The sequence below is a fragment of the Hemitrygon akajei genome, chromosome 1, assembly GCF_048418815.1.
Source record: "Hemitrygon akajei chromosome 1, sHemAka1.3, whole genome shotgun sequence".
In the NCBI taxonomy this organism is placed as follows: Eukaryota; Metazoa; Chordata; class Chondrichthyes; order Myliobatiformes; family Dasyatidae; genus Hemitrygon; species Hemitrygon akajei.
Genome location: NC_133124.1, coordinates 188637920 through 188656538, shown reverse-complemented (window position 1 = coordinate 188656538; position 18619 = coordinate 188637920). Strand labels below are relative to the sequence as shown.

Here is an 18619-nt window from a genome sequence, read left to right as displayed (position 1 = left end):
CTGAGAGACTGCCAGATTGTTTCCGAGGTTAGCTCACAGGGTAAAACTTGGGTCAGCTTTAGATATGAAGAGATGAAGGTGTAAACATTGGCATTGACTGCTTGGGCCAAATGGCCTAATTCTCTGCTGTAGTATCTGTCAATAGCACAGGAGAAGCCCATGGTCTTGATGTTGGGATGTTCCCGTAGCTCCTGACCGGTGACTGAGTCTTCAGGTGATAATTGAAGGTGTTCTGCGGTGAGCTGTCAGAACAACGCTGCACCGCGACAGGAGGCAGCGGGCCCCAAACCGCCAACCACCTCGAAGGAAAGGAAGGAGTCTCACCTGGATGGTGGGTTTGTGATCCCAGATTCCTTGGCAGGTCACCATTAACGCCTGTGCTCGCACGCACAAGCCGAGCCTGTCTGGTCTACAATGTAAAGCACTTTCAGAGCTTAGAGCTCTCTCTCTCTCTAATACCTGGCTTTGTCCCCTCTACTGGTTTCCAGAATGTATTTAAGAGAGACGAAATAAATGATTGGAATGTACTTTTGTCTTGCGGATTCCAGAGTTGCTAGGCTAATGTTCTAGATGTTTTAACCTCTCCAAACCTTGTCACTATAAGGATTTTCTGTGGCACCCTTTGCAGCCTCAAGCATTTTACAAACAGAAGTATTTAAAAGCAGTCACTGTTATGCTGTTGGAAATGAAGTGCGTTCTGCATAGAGAGCTCCTACAAACAGTGATGCGACCGTGATTGGATTGATGTTTACTTTCTGGTGCAGCGTAGGCCTGGGGACTGCCTTGCACGCAGTGAGGGGGTTGTATCGGTGTGGCTTCGGCTGGACGGTGCCTCCTCTGACTGTGCCAAGTTCCAGCAGAATGTCAGCCTAGAACTTGTGTCCAACTCCCTCTCTGGGACTCGAACCCACCACCTTCTGGCTCGGTGGAGAAAGTAACTTACTAACTGACCGGTTGGTACAAGCACATTGTAAAACAAGTACAGGTTTTGAATTTATTAAGTCTTGTCCGTTGCCGAGGCTGAGACCAGTGAGACTTCCCAGCTGTTCTTCCGCTGTCCTTTCCTTCTGCAGGGGAGTAATAGGCACAGTGGTGGGGGGGGGGGGGTTTGCTGATGAGGGCAAAGACTGACCTCAGTCTCAATTATACCCTAACTCACCACAAAGGGCAACACGGTAGTGTAGCAGTTAGTGTGACTCTGTTACAGCATGGGCCATCGGCGTTCAGCGTTCAAACCCGCCAACCTCTATAAGGTCCTCCCTGTGCAGTGTACAGATTGCCTCCCACAATCCACGGGGGTTGTTAGCAGTGCAGCTCTAAAATTTGTGAGAAGATCTAATTATTTGGGGGAGAACGCAAGACAACAGATGCTAGAATCAGGAGCAACAAACAATCTGCTGGAGGAAGTCAAAAGGTTGGTGGGGGGAGGCAGAAACGATGTTCTGGGTTGAAACACAACATCGGGACTGAGAGTGGAGAGGGGTGATGGTCGTGAGGAAAGACAATGGAGGGACAGGAGTCAGCGGTGATGGGTGGACTGAGGAAGGGTGAAAGATGATGGTCGGGTTGTGCCAGGTAGGGGATCCTGGGGGAATATGTCTTTGATTTAAGAAGTGATTTTTTCCCCCTCTGTGTACAGACTGGGAGCTACTCTCTGCTTGAATGAATAAAAAGAATGTATTTCATCTTGGTTTATGAAATCCTGTGACTTTTTTCCTCCTCTCATCAGAGAGCCAAAGGCCCAGAGTGAGATGATCATAGAAAAGTCACCACAGGAGATATTTTTATGGCCCATCGTGTCTCACGTTGACCCAGATATACAAAGCTAATTCAATGCAGAGTTATTGGACAAGAATCTATAATTGATCAGATTTAATTTAATACTTTGTTCACCTTGTGAAGTAGTTCAATTGAACTCCCTAACGAAGGTGGTGTTAAACCGTGAAAGCAATGAGATTTTGCTGTGTAACCTAGTGCATACCAACCAATCACAGTGGGCTCACCACAGTTATGTTGACACAGCCCCTTCTAATCTGGCTGTACTTGTTATTTTGGATTGTTCTCTCGGTACTAATGTGCAGACGGCGTCATTCTTCCTGCGACACAGGAAGTCCCGCAGGTGCTGGAAACCTTGCACAATGCACACAAAATGCTGGAGAACCTGGCAAGTCTGCTGGGAATAAACTGTTGACATTTTGGGTTGAGACCCTTCTTTGGGACTGGGAAGAAAGGGGCCAGAAGGTGGAAAATGTTGTAGTTGGGGGTGGCACAATGGCAGTGTGGTTAGCACAGTGCTTCACAGGGCAGACGACCTGGGTTCAGTTCCCTCCGCTGCCTGTAAGGGGCCTGTATGTTCTCTCCGTGACCACGTGTGCTTCCCCCGTGTGCTCAGGTTTCCTCCCACAGTCCCAATATGTACCGGTTGGTAGGTTAATTGGTCATTGTAAGTTGTCCTGTGATTAGGCTTGGATTAAATGGGGGGTTTTTGTGTGGTATGGCACGAAGGGCTGGGGGATGTGTTCCACGCTGGGCCTCCAAACAAAAGGTGTGAGGAGGGGAAGCTGTCAGGTGATAGGTGACACCAGGTGAGGGCTAAGGTGGGTTTGTGGTGAAGGGGGTTGAAGTAAGAAGCTGGACGGTGATGGGTGGAAGAGGTCAATGCTGAAGAAGGAGGAATCTAATAGGACAGGACAGTGGACCATGGAAGAAAGGGAGGGAGGTGACGAGCAAGGTTCTACTTCACCAAATGATGAATTTATGTGTGATCAATAAAACCTCCAGTGGAGAGCAGAACCACATTCAACGTTAAAGAGCTTTTTTTTTTAATATATTCTCAGAATGTCCATAGGCTTAAATCTGGGTCCCCTGCATGTCAATTCATTGGAAAGGTTTTTCTGTTTGCTGTGCAGGAGAGGGATAGTAAATTGGCTGTAATGGAATGGTGGTGCAGACTCACTGGGCCAAATGGTTCGCTGCTCCTATGAAACTATAGGCATTTTGGCCAGGCCAGGGGCTTCTTCCAAAAGTATTATTTGATCTTGCAGTGTGTATATTGACTAGTCAGAACATATTATCTCCATTCACTGCACAAATGCACCAATGTATCTGTAGACGGGAAGACCAGCAAGGCTGGGGCATCTTCCTGTTGGTCTCAACCCCGGGGGCAGAGCCCTGTGATGGACTGAGGGATAAAGCTCAGAGCAGTCAGTCTGCAGGGCAAGGACAAGAGCCTGGTGGCTACAGAGGTCTCCTCAGCCTACACGGAGTCCACAAGGAGCAGGGAGGAGGACATCTCACCTACTCCTCCGCACCTGGAGAGCAAAGTGGAGATGTGAGACTGGAATCATCCACGCTGCTCAGGGGGTTAGGCAGATGGATGGTTAACATTTTGATTAAAAACTCCTTTTTTTTCCCTCTTTCTCCCTAACTGTCAGGTGAGTCAAGAGGAGGCATTTTCCTCTTGTACTCCCTCCCCTCATCCTCCCCTCATCCTCCCCATCTCCCCTGTCCGTCAAGCACTGTTCAAAGAGCCACTGAGAGCTATGGGTTCCTCTGCCCCTTCACTTTCCTCTTTGGACCTGCCGATTATTCTCAGTCTTGAACTAGGTGGCCTCGTGTACTGCAGGCTGAATCCGGTCTCCGTTCACGAGGGGCCAGAGTCTGGAGAGTCGGGAGTCATTCATTAGTTTTATGAAACTGTACGGAATGGGAACAGGACCTCCACTGTCAGTGGCTGATCTACCTCAACACCATTTCCTGCACTGTCTTGCACACCCTTGTAGATCCATGTTCAATTAACGCGGTGACTGACTGTCTGGAGTAAAGATTTCCATTGGCTCTGCACTCCACTGAGGACGTTTCTTGTTTCAGTCTGAAATTGCCCATCCTGATTGTCACCTCCCCAGCCAAAGGCACGTCTTACCGCTTCCAGGCTGTGCTTTTCATTTCCAAAACAAACCTGCTGTCCCCAGGACCAGGGGAACATTCTGTCGTCTTCCCTATTCTATCAGGCAAGTTACAAAAGCCACAGGCTCGAGGATAGCTTCCACCCCACTGCGACAAGACTCTTCAACGGTTCCATTGTATGATCAGATGGACTCTTGACTTCACCATCTTGCCCCTTGTGGTTTACCTGCCCTGCCCTTCCTCTGTAGCTGTTGCACTTTATTCTGCATTCTGTTATTATTTCACCTTGTACTCAGTCAGTGCAATGATTTAATCTGTATGAACAGCGTGCAGAACAAGCTTTTTACCACAACAATAATAAGCCAATTTCACTTTCGTTTCCAATGCTCTGCTAACCCTTCAGGGTCAGGGTGGCGCTTTCTGGGAAGACCAGGGCATAAAAGAGTAGATAGGATCTCACCGTTAGTCAATTAATGTTTTGAGCGAGGGTATCAAACAAGGTCGTATGAGTAGAGAGTAAAGAGTGTTGTCAGTTTGCTGGGGGTGTATTATCAGAAACAAGTTTATTAACACTGATGTGCTGTGAAATCTATTCTTTTATGGTAACAGTTCCAGTGCAGGATATAAAAATCTCTACAAGTTACAATAGCTGAATAAATGGTGCAGAAGAGGATTATTGAGGTAGTGTTCATGGGTTTGTGGGCCATTCAGAACTCTGATGGAAGGGAAGAAACTGTTTCTAAAACTTTTGGGTGTGGGTCTTCAGACTCTTGTACCTCCTCCCTGATGGTAGCAATGAAAAGGGGGCATGTCCTGGAGTCTTTAGAGATGGGTACCACCTTCCTGCAGTGCTACCTCTTTGGAGGTGAGGGGGATTGTGCCCGTGATGGATAAATCGCCAGGACCAGATGTGGTTTATCCCAGGCTGCAATGGGAAGTAGGAAAAAAGGTTGCTGCGACATTGGGTGAGATTCTTGTATCATCACTAGACAAATGAGAAACAGATTATTAGGGGATGGCAAATGTGGTTTTCCTTCAAAGAAGAGCAGCAGTGAAGACAGTGATAATTACAGACTTGAGAACCACTCATCAGTGGTAGGGAGATAAGAGAGAGGCAAAGACTGATCAGAGATATCCATGGCTTTGTCAAAAAGGGCAAATCCTGCCTGAAGTATTTTTTTAAAGTATATTGATGAAGGCAGTGTAATAGATGTGGTTAAAGAAACATCAGGAAGGTCTTCAACAAGGTCCCACATGGGAGACTAGTCCAAACGGTTAGAGGATGGCGACCGGAGAGGGTGCAGAGGGGATTCACAAGATCACAAAAGCTGCCTTCGTCAAACAGGTGAAGAAGAAAACAATATTGAATTGAATTGTCTTTATTACTTCCATCCTTCACATACATGTGTAAAAATCTTTTTACATTATGTCTCTATCTAAATGTGCAATGTATAGTGATTTGTAATAAATAGGACATACAACATAACATAGAAATACAATTGTATCAGCGTCAGTTCATCAGTCTGATGGCCTGATGGAAGAAGCTGTCCCAGAGCCCGTTGGTCCTGGCTTTTATGCTGTGGTACCGTTTCCCGGATGGTAGCAGTTTGTGGTTGGGGCGACTCCGGTCCCCAATGATCCTTCGGGCGCTTTTTACACACCTGGCTTTGTAAATGTGATCACTTGAACTTTAGACAATATCCATTCATCTTTGGTACTAATGTACAAATGGCAAAGAGTCAACTCCACTGCGCTGTGCTGACGTGGTGGGATTTCAGAACAGCAAAGGAAACACGTAGGCAAACCAATATCAGTGGAGTGTTTACAGGGATCCCATGAACACAAACGGAGGGAAATATTGCAAATGAAAGTAACTGACTTCCAGACCAAAAAAAAATTACTCTGCTTTGGTGTCTCCAACACCGTGGCTTTCATAATGGGCCAGGTCTTGGCACAGGTAACATTAGCACTGAAGTATGACAAATAACTGCATTAAGTTGTGACAAATCTCCTGCTTGGAAGTGTGAGTCTGCCTCTGTCCCTCTGTCCGAGTGTCGCAACGCATCTTTCTCCTTGTTCTACCCATCCTGCACCCAAGCCACTGCCTAGTAAACTGAAATCTTGCCTGGAACAATCTGTTGGAATTCTTTGAGGAAATAACAGGCAGGAAAGACAAAGGGGAACGGGTGGATGTTCAAAAGGATTTTCAGAAGGCCTTTGACAAAGTGCTGCACCAGAGGCTGCTAAACAAGATAAGAGCCCGTGGTATTACTGGAAAGATGGACAGAATATTGGTTGACAAACAGGGGGCATGGGGTGAAAATAAAGAGGGCCTTAATGGTGTTCCGCAGGGTGTGGAAACCTTTTTTTTCCTATGGTCCACTCTCCTCTCCTATCAGATTCCTTCCTTTCCAGCCATTTATCTTTCCTACCCACCTTGGCTTCACCTATCACCTAGTTATCCTCCTTCCCTCTCCCACCTTTTTAATCTGGGATCTTCCCCTTTCCTTTCCAGTCCTGAAGAAGGGTTTTGGCCTGAGATGACAACAGTTCCTCCCAGTCTGGATGTAGGGTGTAAGTTGAATGAAGAGTTAAAATTGGCATGTCGCAAAGGTAATGATACAGTTGTCATGGGGGATTTAAACATGCAGGTAGACTGGGAGAATCAGAATAGTACTGGACCCTAGGAAAGGGAGTTTGTGGAGTGCCTCCGAGATGGATTCTTAGAACAGCCTACCAGGGAGAAGGCAATTCTAGATTTAGTGTTGTGCAATGAACCGGATTTGATCAGGGACCTCGAGGTAAAGGAACCATTAGGAGGTAGTGACCATAATATGATATGTTTTAACCTACAATTTAAGAAGGAGAAGGGAAAATCAGATGTGTCAGTATTACAGTTGAACAAAGGGAACTATGGAGCTATGAGGGAGGAGCTGGCCAAAGTTCAATGGAACAATACCCTAGCAGGGAAGACAGTGGAACAACAGTGGCAGGTATTTCTGGGAATAATGCAGAAGGTGCAGGATCGGTTCATTCCAAAGAGGAAGAAAGATCCTAAGGGGAGTAAGGGGCAGCCGTGGCTGACGAAGGAAGTAAAGGGCAGTATAAAAATAAAAGAGAAGAAGTATAACATAGCAAAGATGAGCGGGAAACCAGAGGACTGGGAAGCTTTTAAAGAGCAACAGAAGATAACAAAAAAGGCAATACGCCAAGAAAAAATGAGGTATGAAGGTAAACTAGCCAAGAATATAAAGGAGGATAGTAAAAGCTTCTTTAGGTATGTGAATAGCAAAAAAATAGTTAAGACCAAAATTGGGCCATTGAAGACAGAAACGGGTGAATTTATTATGGGGAACAAGGAAATGGCAGATGAGTTGAAAAGGTACTTTGGATCTGTCTTCACTAGGGAAGACACAAACAATCTCCCAGATGTAATAGTGGCCAAAGGAACTAGGGTAAAGGATGAACTGAAGGAAATTTATATTAGGCAAGAAACGGTGTTGGATAGACTGTTGAGTCTGAAGGCTGATAAGTCCCCGGGACCTGATAGTCTGCATCCCAGGGTACTTAAAGAGGTGGCTCTAGAAACCGTGGATGCATTGGTAATCATTTTCCAATGTTCTATAGATTCAGGAACAGTTCCTGCTAATTGGAGGGTGGCTAATGTTGTCCCACTTTTCAAGAAAGGAGGGAGAGGGAAAACAGGGAATTATAGACCGGTTAGCCTGACGTCAATGGTGGGAAAGATGCTGGAGTCAATTATAAAAGAGGAAATTACGACACATTTGGATAGCAGTAGAAGGATCAGTCTGAGTCAGCATGGATTTATGAAGGGAAAGTCATGCTTGACTAATCTTCTGGAGTTTTTTGAGGATGTAACTATGAAAATGGACAAGGGCGAGCCAGTGGATGTAGTGTACCTGGACTTCCAGAAAGCTTTTAATAAAGTCCCACATAGGAGATTAGTGGGCAAAATTAGGGCACATGGTATTGGGGGCAGAGTACTGACATGGATTGAAAATTGGCTGGCTGACAGGAACAAAGAGTAGTGATTAACGGGTCCCTTTTGGAATGACAGGCTGTGACCAGTGGGGTACCGCAAGGTTCGGTGCTGGGACCGCAGCTGTTTACAATATACATTAATGATTTAAATGAAGGGATTAAAAGTAACATTAGCAAATTTGCTGATGACACAAAGCTGGGTGGCAGTGTGAAATATCAGGAGGATGTTAAGAGAATGCAAGGTGACTTGGATAGGTTGGGTGAGTGGGCAAATGTATGGCAGATGCAGTTTAATGTGGATAAATGTGAGGTTATCCACTTTGGTGGCAAGAACAGGAAGGCAGATTACTATCTAAATGGAGTCAAGTTAGGAAAAGGGGAAGTACAACGAGATCTAGGTGTTCTTGTACATCAGTCAATGAAAGCAAGCATGCAGGTACAGCAGGCAGTGAAGAAAGCTAATGGCATGCTGGCTTTTATAACAAGAGGAATTGAGTATAGGAGTAAAGAGGTCCTTCTGCAGCTGTACAGGGCCCTGGTGAGACCCCACCTGGAGTATTGTGTGCAGTTTTGGTCTCCAAATTTGAGGAAGGACATTCTTGCTATTGAGGGAGTGCAGTGTAGGTTCACAAGGCTAATTCCCGGAATGGCAGGACTGTCATGTTGAAAGATTGGAGCGACTGGGCTTGTATACACTGGAATTTAGAAGGATGAGAGGGGATCTGATTGAAACATATAAGATTATTAAGGGATTGGACACACTGGAGGCAGGAAGCATGTTCCCGCTGATGGATGAGTCCAGAACTAGAGGCCACAGTTTAAGAATAAGGGGTAGGCCATTTAGAACAGAGATGCGGAAAAACTTTTTCACCCAGAGAGTGGTGGATATGTGGAATGCTCTCCCCATCTCTGGATGCATTCAAGAGAGAGTTAGATAGAGCTCTTATAGATAGCGGGGTCAAGGGCTATGGGGGAGAGGGCAGGAACGGGGTACTGATTGTGTATGATCAGCCATGATCACGGTGAATGGCGGTGCTGGCTAGAAGAGCCGAATGGTCTACACCTGCACCTATTGTCTATTGTCATTGTGTGTGTGTGAGAGTGTGTGTGTGTGTGTGTGTGTGTGAGAGTGTGTGTGTGTGTGTGTGTGTGTGTGTGTGTGTGTGTGTGTGTGTGTGTGTGTGAGTGTGTGTGTGTGTGTGTGAGAGTGTGTGTGTGTGTGTGTGTGTGTGTGTGAGAGTGTGTGTGTGTGTGTGTGTGTGTGTGTGTGTGTGTGTGTGTGTGTGAGAGAGTGTGTGTGTGTGTGTGTGTGTGTCTCTTTACTGTGTATCAGTCATCAGAATGTTGGAATCGACGGTCCCTTGGCCAAGTATGTCAATGTTACGAAGGTGGGTGGAGGGGTACTTAGTGCGAAGGAAGAAGAAGGACCTAGATCAGGAGAATGGGTAAAGAAGTGGCAGATGGAATACAGTGCAGGGAAGTGTATGGTCACGCACCTTAGGAGGAGGAATAAAAACATTGACTATTTTCTAAACAAAGAGCAAATTCAGAAATCAGAGCTGCAAAGGGCCTTGGGCCTCTTTCGCAATGTTTCCTGCATCTTTCATCACCCTGTTCATGTGTTCATTTAGTTCAGTGACTCAAATAACAGTGTTAACAGGGAGGGGAGGTAACAGCATGTGTTTCTTGGCATTCCTCTACCTTTATCATACAGTCCACTGGACTCGTACCAAACATAAATCACCCATTCATTCTCCCCAAATTTTCTTAAAGCTTCTGCCAGGCTCTACCACTTGTGTACACATCAGCAGCAAGTTAGAGTGGCCGATGAACTCACTGACCTGTGTGTCTTTGGGATGTGGGATGAAAGAGCATTAGTGCTGGTTTTAAGCAGAAGGTGTGTTGCCTTTGAAATGTTAATACTTCATTTCTAACTATCCGGTCACAGGGAGAATGTGTGGCCTCCACACAGAGAGCACCAGGGGTCAGGATTGAACCTGTGTGTCTGGCTTTACCACAGCAGCACCGAGCCCTTGTGTTTGGGGCATTATTATCCAAGATCTGGCTGAACATAATCGGATGGAGACCCACATGTCTGAAACTGACATCAAGTTCGGTAAAATCGTTCGCACTGTGAATGGAATATTAAACTACAAGGATGTCAGCAGGTCGATAGGCTGGTGAAGGAGGAGCCCAGTGCCTTGAGTGGCTGGTGCATTGACTACAGGAGTTGGGACATCATGTTACAGCTGTACAAAGCCTTGGTGAGAGCACACGGACTACTGTGCTCAGTTCTGGTCACCCAGCTACAGGAAGGACGTCATTGGGTTGGAAAAGGTACAAGAAAGATTCACAAGGCTGTGCCCAAGACTGGATGGCTTGAGGAATAAATAAGAAACTGGATAATTTGGGGCTTTTTTCCCCTGCGGATGGTAGGCTGGGTTATAAACCTGATAGTGGATTATAGGATTCTTCCCAGGGCAAGGGTGTCTACATCCAGAGGGCAAAGGCTTAAGGTGAGAAGGGGTAATTTTAAAAGGGACATGAAAGTCAGGTTTTTATAACCATATAACAATTACAGCACAGAAACAGGCCATCTTGGCCCTTCTAGTCCATGCCGAACGCTTACTCTCACCTAGTCCCACTGACCTGCACTCAGCCCATAACCCTCCATTCCTTTCCTGTCCATACACCTATCCAATTTTACTTTAAATGACAATACTGAACCTGCCTCTACCACTTCTACTGGAAGCTCATTCCACACAGCTACCACTCTCTAAGTAAAGAAGTTCCCCCTCGTGTTACCCCTAAACCTTTGCCTCTTAACTCTCAACTCATGTCCTCTTGTTTGAATCTCCCCTACTCTCAATGGAAAAAGCCTATCCATGTCAACTCTATCTATCCCCCTCATAATTTTAAATACCTCTATCAAGTCCCCCCCTCAACCTTCTATGCTCCAAAGAATAAAGACCTAACTTGTTCAACCTTTCTCTGTAACTTAGGTGCTGAAACCCAGGTAACATTCTAGTAAATCTCCTCTGTACTCTCTCTATTTTGTTTACATCTTTCCTATAATTCAGACTTTCACCCAGAGTCCGGTGGATATGTGTAATCAGCTGCCAGAGGAAGGTTTGGAGGTGGGTATGATTACAATGACAGTTAGATAGTTAGGAAAGTTTAGAGTGATATGGGTAGACACAGGTAAGTGGGACCAGCTCAGGAAGGCATGTGGACAGCGTGGACCCAGATGGGCTGAAGGGCCGCTTACTGTGCTGTATAGCCTTGTGACTCTAAATAAAATGGGCAAATGTGTGGGAGGTGTTTTTTTGGACAAATGTGAAGATTTTACTTTGGGCATGAAATGGTGAAACTGTGTGTCTCCTAAGTCATGCCCACTTGGCCACTTGGCAGAAGCAGTCAAATGCCAGACCTTGTTCAAGTACGTGGACATCTCCTATTTAGGCAATCTTTTGAAATGCTGCGAACATACACCAGCTGTATAATGCACCGTACAGCAGCACATCCGAGCTGATGTGGCATTGAGAGGTATCACACTGAGAGAGTGCATGATGGAGACTCCCGTGTCAGAATTCAGGCAGTTGTTACTCAGATTGTGCAATTTATTTCATGGAGTAACTTGAAATATTTGGGATTTTGAGGGATAATCACGAGTACGGGAATTCCTCGATGTTTATTGCTCGTTGTCTTATAAACTAAGTCCTGCTGTCACGATTCTCAGTTAAGAAACACACACACGCAGGATGATAAATATTTGTAACTTTGTCTATAAATGAGAAAGGCTTTATTAACTTTAAATCTGAAGTTGTAAAGTTATTTAAGGCAAAGCAGTAACAGATAAAGAGGCTCAGGGCTAGGCTGGTCTGTTCCTTTTGACTGGAGCAGAGACAATGGGGCCTCCGTCTGTGTCATACATTTTCTATTGTGATAAACCAGCCGTGTAGAACAAAGCCACAAATCAAACTCACTGAATGGTGACTACAAAACTGACTCTTAATTCTTTATGCTTTGGGTCTTGTTGCCAACTTGCTGGGTGCTGTTCCACGCTTATGATGTTGCACATTTCGGCCTGTTTGTGGGATTCATTCTGCACCAGTATTCGTAGGTAGGTGTGTGCGTTTCATATTCCATTCAGCGCAGTGCCGGAGTGCACATCCCTCCCCCGCGTCAGCAGCTTTCTTTTACAACTTCCAGCCGTGCCTCAGATGGGATTCTCGTAATGTGTGGTGGCAGATGGAGTAAATCCTTGGAATCTAAGCTGGGTTATCAATGCATCGCCCTTACTGAGTGATATGGAACAAGAAGCAAGTGTCAGGAAAAATAGTGACTGTCCTGAAACTAGTCCATTCTGTTTAAAAGGAAACATCGAGATGTCCCTTAAGAGGGAAATTGCTGTTCCTGCCTGCTCCGACTTATATTCCAGTCCAATCTGGTGGGTTTAATTGTCCTGAGAAATGGCTAGTCATTGAATATGACAGGCAGTGTCAATAAACAGCAATTGAAAATGACATATCCTGCTGAACAACATTACCAAGCTACAACTGCTTTGAAGTAAGATCTGAATTCTAATTTGTGTTTTGAGTTTGCATAATGGTAGTTGAAACTAAGTACGCATTTTCCACTGCGGGGTTCACTGTTGTCAGTTTTACTCCACCGAGTGCTTGTTTTTATGACTAGCGCTGAGGGCATTGGTGGTGGGTGATTATTGTCTCGAGCTCCACCACTGCCCTAAAAGTGATGGAAACTCAGCGACATCCATGAGAAGAGAAACAGTTCACGTTTCAGACCCAGCACCCTTCATTCAAACCTGGAAAAAAAAGAGAATCTCCCTGTGTACGTTTGTGTGCTGTTTGGATTTCCAGCGGCGGGAGGTTGTCTCCTGTTTGAGATCTCCCCACAGATGCTGTCTGTCCTGGTGTGTTCCAGCATTTTCAGATTCATTGTATTTTTATTTCTGTATTTATCTATCTGAGCACTTGTAATGCTACTCTAATTTCCTGTGGATCAATACAGTCTCTAGCTATAGCATATAGTGGATGCAGACTATAGGGGTTTAATAGGGTGTTTCAGGTTTCCCAGGGTAGGCGGGAAGTTGAGAGGCAGGGAACCCTGGTTGTGTGGAGTCAGAATTGCCTCGCTTGAGGCAGAGTATGATGGTAGATGGAGTGTATCCTAGAGGTCGGAGACCAGTGCTGTTTTGCAGGGATCTGTCTGTCCTGGGACTCCTGCTTTTACTAGACTTTATAAATGATTTGCGCCAGGAAGTGGCAAGCTGGGTTACTTAAGTTGGCTCATGATAGAAAGGTTGGTTAGGTACAGATTCCTGTGCTGGTTCTCTCTCTCTCCCCCCCCCCCCCCTCCCCCAAGCCATTCATCTTTCTCCATCCTTTCCTCTAATGCTTTCTGTGTTTCACTTCTACAGGATTCATCTATTTCTCCAGTAATTTAAAACAGGCCCACCTGTGTTGGTCTTACACTTGTCCGTTCACACCTGTAAGTGCTCCTGGTGATCTGAAGACTGAAAGGTACATGTGTATATGTAGGGTGGGTGTGTTCATTTTGTCCACATTACCCACCTGTCAACATACTGGACACTGTCATGGCCAGAGTTTAACGCTTCCAACGTTCCTCTGATCGAGATCCTCCATCTTTAGCTGCACCCACACCGGTTCTTACCTACAATGATCCTTTTCCTATTCTCAAGCCTGCAGTTGCACCTCAGTTGGGAGCTCATATCCGAGATCAACGGGATTGAACCTGCTGCCAATAGCCGCTACCCCAGGGTCCAGTGACCACCAACATCAGCTGTTCCACACACTGCAAGTCTGTGTTCCCAGCCTGCTTAATGTAGACTTGGGCAGATCAGCCGTGGGGCTCAATCCCACTTACCCGTACAGCAAAGGTCATCGTGGTGGGACCTCTGAGAAAGTATTGGTGCCAATTAACAGCACCCCAACACCTAGTAGTCATTTCCCAATCATCTCCCACCCCCCCCCCCCACTTACTTCTTGTCATAAGGTCACAGAGCAACAGCAAGAACCAGGCCCTTCAACCCATCTAGTCTATGCCAAACTGTTGATCTACCCAGTCCTGCTGACCCACACCCTTCATAGCCATGTACTTGGGAGTACTGGTCACCTCACTACACTATGGCTGTGGATACTATCAAGTGCAGATGTTGGCCGGCATGGCTCATGAGAATAGGTTGAGTAAACTCCTTTTTTCATTGGAGTTACTGAGGATGAGAGGTGACCTGATAGAGGTGTACAAGGTGATGAGACATTGATTGTGTGGATAGTCGAGGCTTTTTCCCCGGGGCTGAAATGGGTAGCACGAGGGGGCACAGTTTTAAGGTGCTTAGAAGTAGGTACAGAGATGTCAGGGTTTTTTTTTATAAATGCAGTGTAAGTGGGTGGAGGTGACAGTGGTGGAGGCAGACACAATGGGGTCTTTTAAGAGGTACATGGAGCTTGGAAACAGAGGGCTCTGCACTGGGGAAATTCCATCCAGTTTCTAGTCGGTTACATGGTTGGCACAACATTGCGGGCTGAAAGGCCTGTAATGTTCTACCTTGCATATTGAAATCAAACCCACATTCACTATCCCGAGTGAATTAAGCTCCCCTTAAATGTTTCCCACGACCTCTAATCCAAGTCTCACCCAGCCTCAGTGGGAAAAATCCTGATAATTCTCTATACCTCCAGCAAATCTCCCCTCACTCTCCCACGTGGTTGTTTCAGAACCCGGCCGGGGTTAATTTTCTGCCAAATGAGAACCTTACACTCTCCCCCATTCACAGAAACCACCAAGTGGGCCTCCAGGTATCAATAACCAACGGAAAGTACAAATCTGATCAACATTTAGTAAAACTGACGGGTGCCCCTATCCCGGTTTCCCCGGGGCATCGGCACAGGTTTAACCCTCGCCACGCCACATCTCCCACGGGATTTGGGGTCCGGTGGGATGGATTTACACGGGTGGGGGGGCGCACGATTAGAAAGATCTCTAGGCTCCGTGGTGGAAGGGGCAGTCTGGAAGATAGCGACCCCCGGGGTTAACTGGGAGGGGAGCTCCGCGGCCCGTGCCTGCGCGACGGGGATTGAACGGAACACTCGACTGCTAGAGAAAAGGGTCTAGTTTAATGAACAACAGTCACAATGAACATTTGACAAGAGTAAAAGCGGCCCGCAGCCGCACACGGCATTGCCGGGAGCCTTTCACGGGCATTCAGACAAACACAGTCACGGCACTGGCTCCTTCGTTCAAAAACAACGGCGAACGGCGATCAGTCCGTGAACACGAGGCGATAATTCCGAGAATAAAAATACAGGGGGGTGGGGGGATTCTCAACCAGTTCTCGAACAACCCAGCGCACTGGGGAAGGAAGAGCCTTTGTCCGGCGAGCGATCACTTGGAGCTGGTGTACTTGGTCACCGCCTTGGTGCCCTCCGACACGGCGTGCTTGGCCAGCTCGCCGGGCAGCAGCAGGCGCACGGCCGTCTGGATCTCCCGGGAGCTGATGGTCGAGCGCTTGTTGTAGTGGGCCAGGCGGGACGCCTCGCCCGCGATCCGCTCGAAAATGTCGTTGACGAACGAGTTCATGATGCTCATGGCCTTGGAGGAGATGCCGGTGTCGGGGTGGACCTGCTTCATCACCTTGTAGATGTAGATGGAGTAGCTCTCCTTCCTCAGCTTCCTCCGCTTCTTGCCGCCCTTCACCGGCGTTTTGTTCATGGCCTTCTTAGCGCCCTTCTTGGGAGCCGACTTCTTCTCCTCCGGCATCGCGGGCACCAATTTCCAGCGCGACAATGAGGCGAGGCCGCCGCCGAGCCCGCTTTATATACGCTGCCCCCATGGTCATATGCTAATGAAGGATGGGGAGAACTCACTTTTCGATTGGCCGGTCCGGAGACGCGTCATGCTCTATCCAGTGTCGCTCTCTGATTGGTGGTGCTGAGCACAAAGCTGTGCCGGATTCTCTCTCCGGCCATTCGCGGTTCCAAGTGCGCACTCCTTGACTTCAGCGCGCACCAATAATTAACTAATTTTAATCAAATTATATTTGCATGGACATATAAGATTGATATGCGACAGAAATAGCGAGCCGTTGATTATGCGATACTCCTTTTCGCATTGTTTAAATCTGCCAAAAACCTCTGTTCCGCTTCCCTGAACCTTCGTTAATTCCTTAAAGACAGTCGAGTCAGCAACGGGGTTGGAACACTCAAAACCTTCTGAATTATTACTCAATCCATGCCACGAATCACACTGAGAATTTGACACTCGTATTGTTCAAACCAAAACGTAGCAGCGAAAAAAAAAGACTGTATTCAGCAGAGCAGCCAGCCCCCGTGAAGAAAGGAAGTTGGCGAATATTTTGAGGAGAGAAAGAACTTTGATCAGAATCAGAAATGAGAGAATCGAGTTAGTTTTAAGCTGCCGACAAGATGGAAGGGGAATGGATAGTCCATTGCAGGGCAAGACCGAGATTACCGCCGAGAAACGATCCCACTGAGAGAGAGACACACACACAACAGAAGCAAAGGAACATAACAATTTTTAAACAATCGAAAAACAAAATATTTTAGTTGTAAGAGGATATTGGCTAAGTTAGCTGTGTATATACATGATGCACTATCAGAGCATGATGGCTTTTCAGAGCAGTTCGTGGTTGAGCCCACTAGAGGATCAGCTATTCTGGATTGGGTGTTGTGCGATGAATCAGAATTGATTAGAGACCTTAAGGTAAAAGAGCTCTTATGGGCAAGTGATCATTGAGGAGAAACTAAAGTTAGATGTATCAGTATTACAACAGAGAAAGGGAATTACAATGGGACAAGAGAGGAGTTGGCCAGGAATCATTGGAAAAGAACACTGGCAGGGATGAGGGCAGAGCAACAATGGCTGGAATTTCTAGAAGCAATTCAGAATGTGCAGGATGTATACATCCCAAAGGGGAAGAAGTATTTGAAAGGAAAGGTGACCCAACTGTGGCGAACAAGAGAATCAAAGCCAACATAAAAGCCAAAGAGAAGGCATTTAATAGAGCAAAGGTTAGAGGAAGTTAGAGAATTGGGAAGGTTTTAAGAACCAACATGAGGCAACTAAAAAGTCATTAAGAAGGTAAAGGTGTAATATGAAAGTAAGCTGGCCAATAATATTAAAAAGAATACCAAAAATTTCTTCAGATACATGAAGTGTGAAAGAGAGGAGAAAGTGGACATTGACCTCTGGAAAACAATGCTGGAGAGGGAGCAATGGGAGACCAGGAAACAGCAGATGAACTGAATAAGTATTTGGATCAGTCTTCACTAGCAGTTTGATTGAAGTTCCAGGTGTCAGGGGTCATGAAGTGTGAGAAGTTGCTATTACTGGAGAAAAGGTTGTTGGGAAACTGAAAGGTCTGAGGGTAGATAAGTCACCTAGACCAGATAGTCTGCACCCCAGGGTTCTGAAAGAGGTGGCTGAAGTGATTGTGGAGGCATTAGTAATGATCTTTCAAGAATCACTAGATTCTGGAATGGTCCAGAAGACTGGAAAATTACGAATGTCACTCCATTCATCAAGAAGGGAGAGAGGTAGAAGAAAAGAAACTATAGGCTAGTTAGTCTGACCTCAGTGGTTGGGAAAATGTTGGAGTCACTTATTAAGGATGAGATCTTAGGGTAATTGAAGGCGCACGATAAAATAGGCCATAGTCAGCATGATTTCCTCAAGGGAATATCTTGACTGACAAATCTGTTGGAATTATTTGAAGAAATAACAAACAGGATAGACAACGGAGAATCAGAAGGCCTTGGATTTTCAGATGCCACACATGAGGTTGCTTAACAAGCTATGAGCCCATGGTATTACAGGAAAGATTCTAGCATGGATAAAGCAGTGGCTGATAGGCCACTAAGTGGGAATAAAGGGAGCCTTTTCTGGCTGGTTGCCGGTGACATGCTGTTCCACAAGGGTCTGTGTTGGGACTGTTTCTCTTTACATTGTATGTCAATAGACAATAGGTGCAGAAGTGGACCATTCAGCCCTTTGAGCCTGCACCGCCATTTTGAGATAATGGCTGATCAATTACTATCAGTACCCGGTTCCTGCCTTGTCCCCATATCCCTTGATTCCCCTATCCATAAGATACCTATCTAGCTCCTTCTTGAAAGCATCCAGAGGATTGGCCTCCACTACCTTCCGAGGCAGTGCATTCCACACCCCCACAACTCTCTGGGAGAAGAAGTTTTTCCTTAGCTCTGTCCTAAATGACCTACCCCTTATTCTCAAACCATGCCCTCTGGTACTGGACTCTCCCAGCATCTGGAACATATTTCCTGCCTCTATCTTGTCCAATCCCTTAATAATCTTATATGTTTCAATCAGATCCCCTCTCAATCTCCTAAATTCCAGCGTGTACAAGCCCAGTCTCTCTAACCTCTCTGCGTAAGATAGTCCAGACATCCCAGGAATTAACCTCGTGAATCTATGCTGCACTTCCTCTACAGCCAGGATGTCCTTCCTTAACCCTGGAGACCAAAACTGTACACAATACTCCAGGTGTGGTCTCACCAGGGCTCTGTACAAATGCAAGAGGATTTCCTTGCTCTTGTACTCCATTCCCTTTGTAATAAAGACCAACATTTCATTAGCCTTCTTCACTGCCTGCTGCACTTGCTCATTCACCTTCAGTGACTGATGAACAAGG

At 46.2% G+C, this 18619-nt stretch overlaps 1 protein-coding gene across 1 annotated transcript; it reads right to left on the bottom strand.

Annotated features, from left to right (window-relative positions):
• Positions 1-15046: 15046 nt before the first annotated feature.
• Positions 15047-15764, bottom strand: LOC140733498 (histone H2B 1/2-like). Its single transcript, XM_073056911.1, has one exon. The coding sequence runs from the start codon at positions 15706-15708 to the stop codon at positions 15334-15336; it is 375 nt and encodes a 124-aa protein (XP_072913012.1). The 5' UTR covers positions 15709-15764; the 3' UTR covers positions 15047-15333.
• Positions 15765-18619: the final 2855 nt, after the last annotated feature.

Coding starts and splice junctions, on each gene's coding strand:
- LOC140733498 (XM_073056911.1), bottom strand. CDS start 15,708: ATGCCGGAGGAGAAGAAGTCGGCTCCCAAGAAGGGCGCTAAGAAGGCC.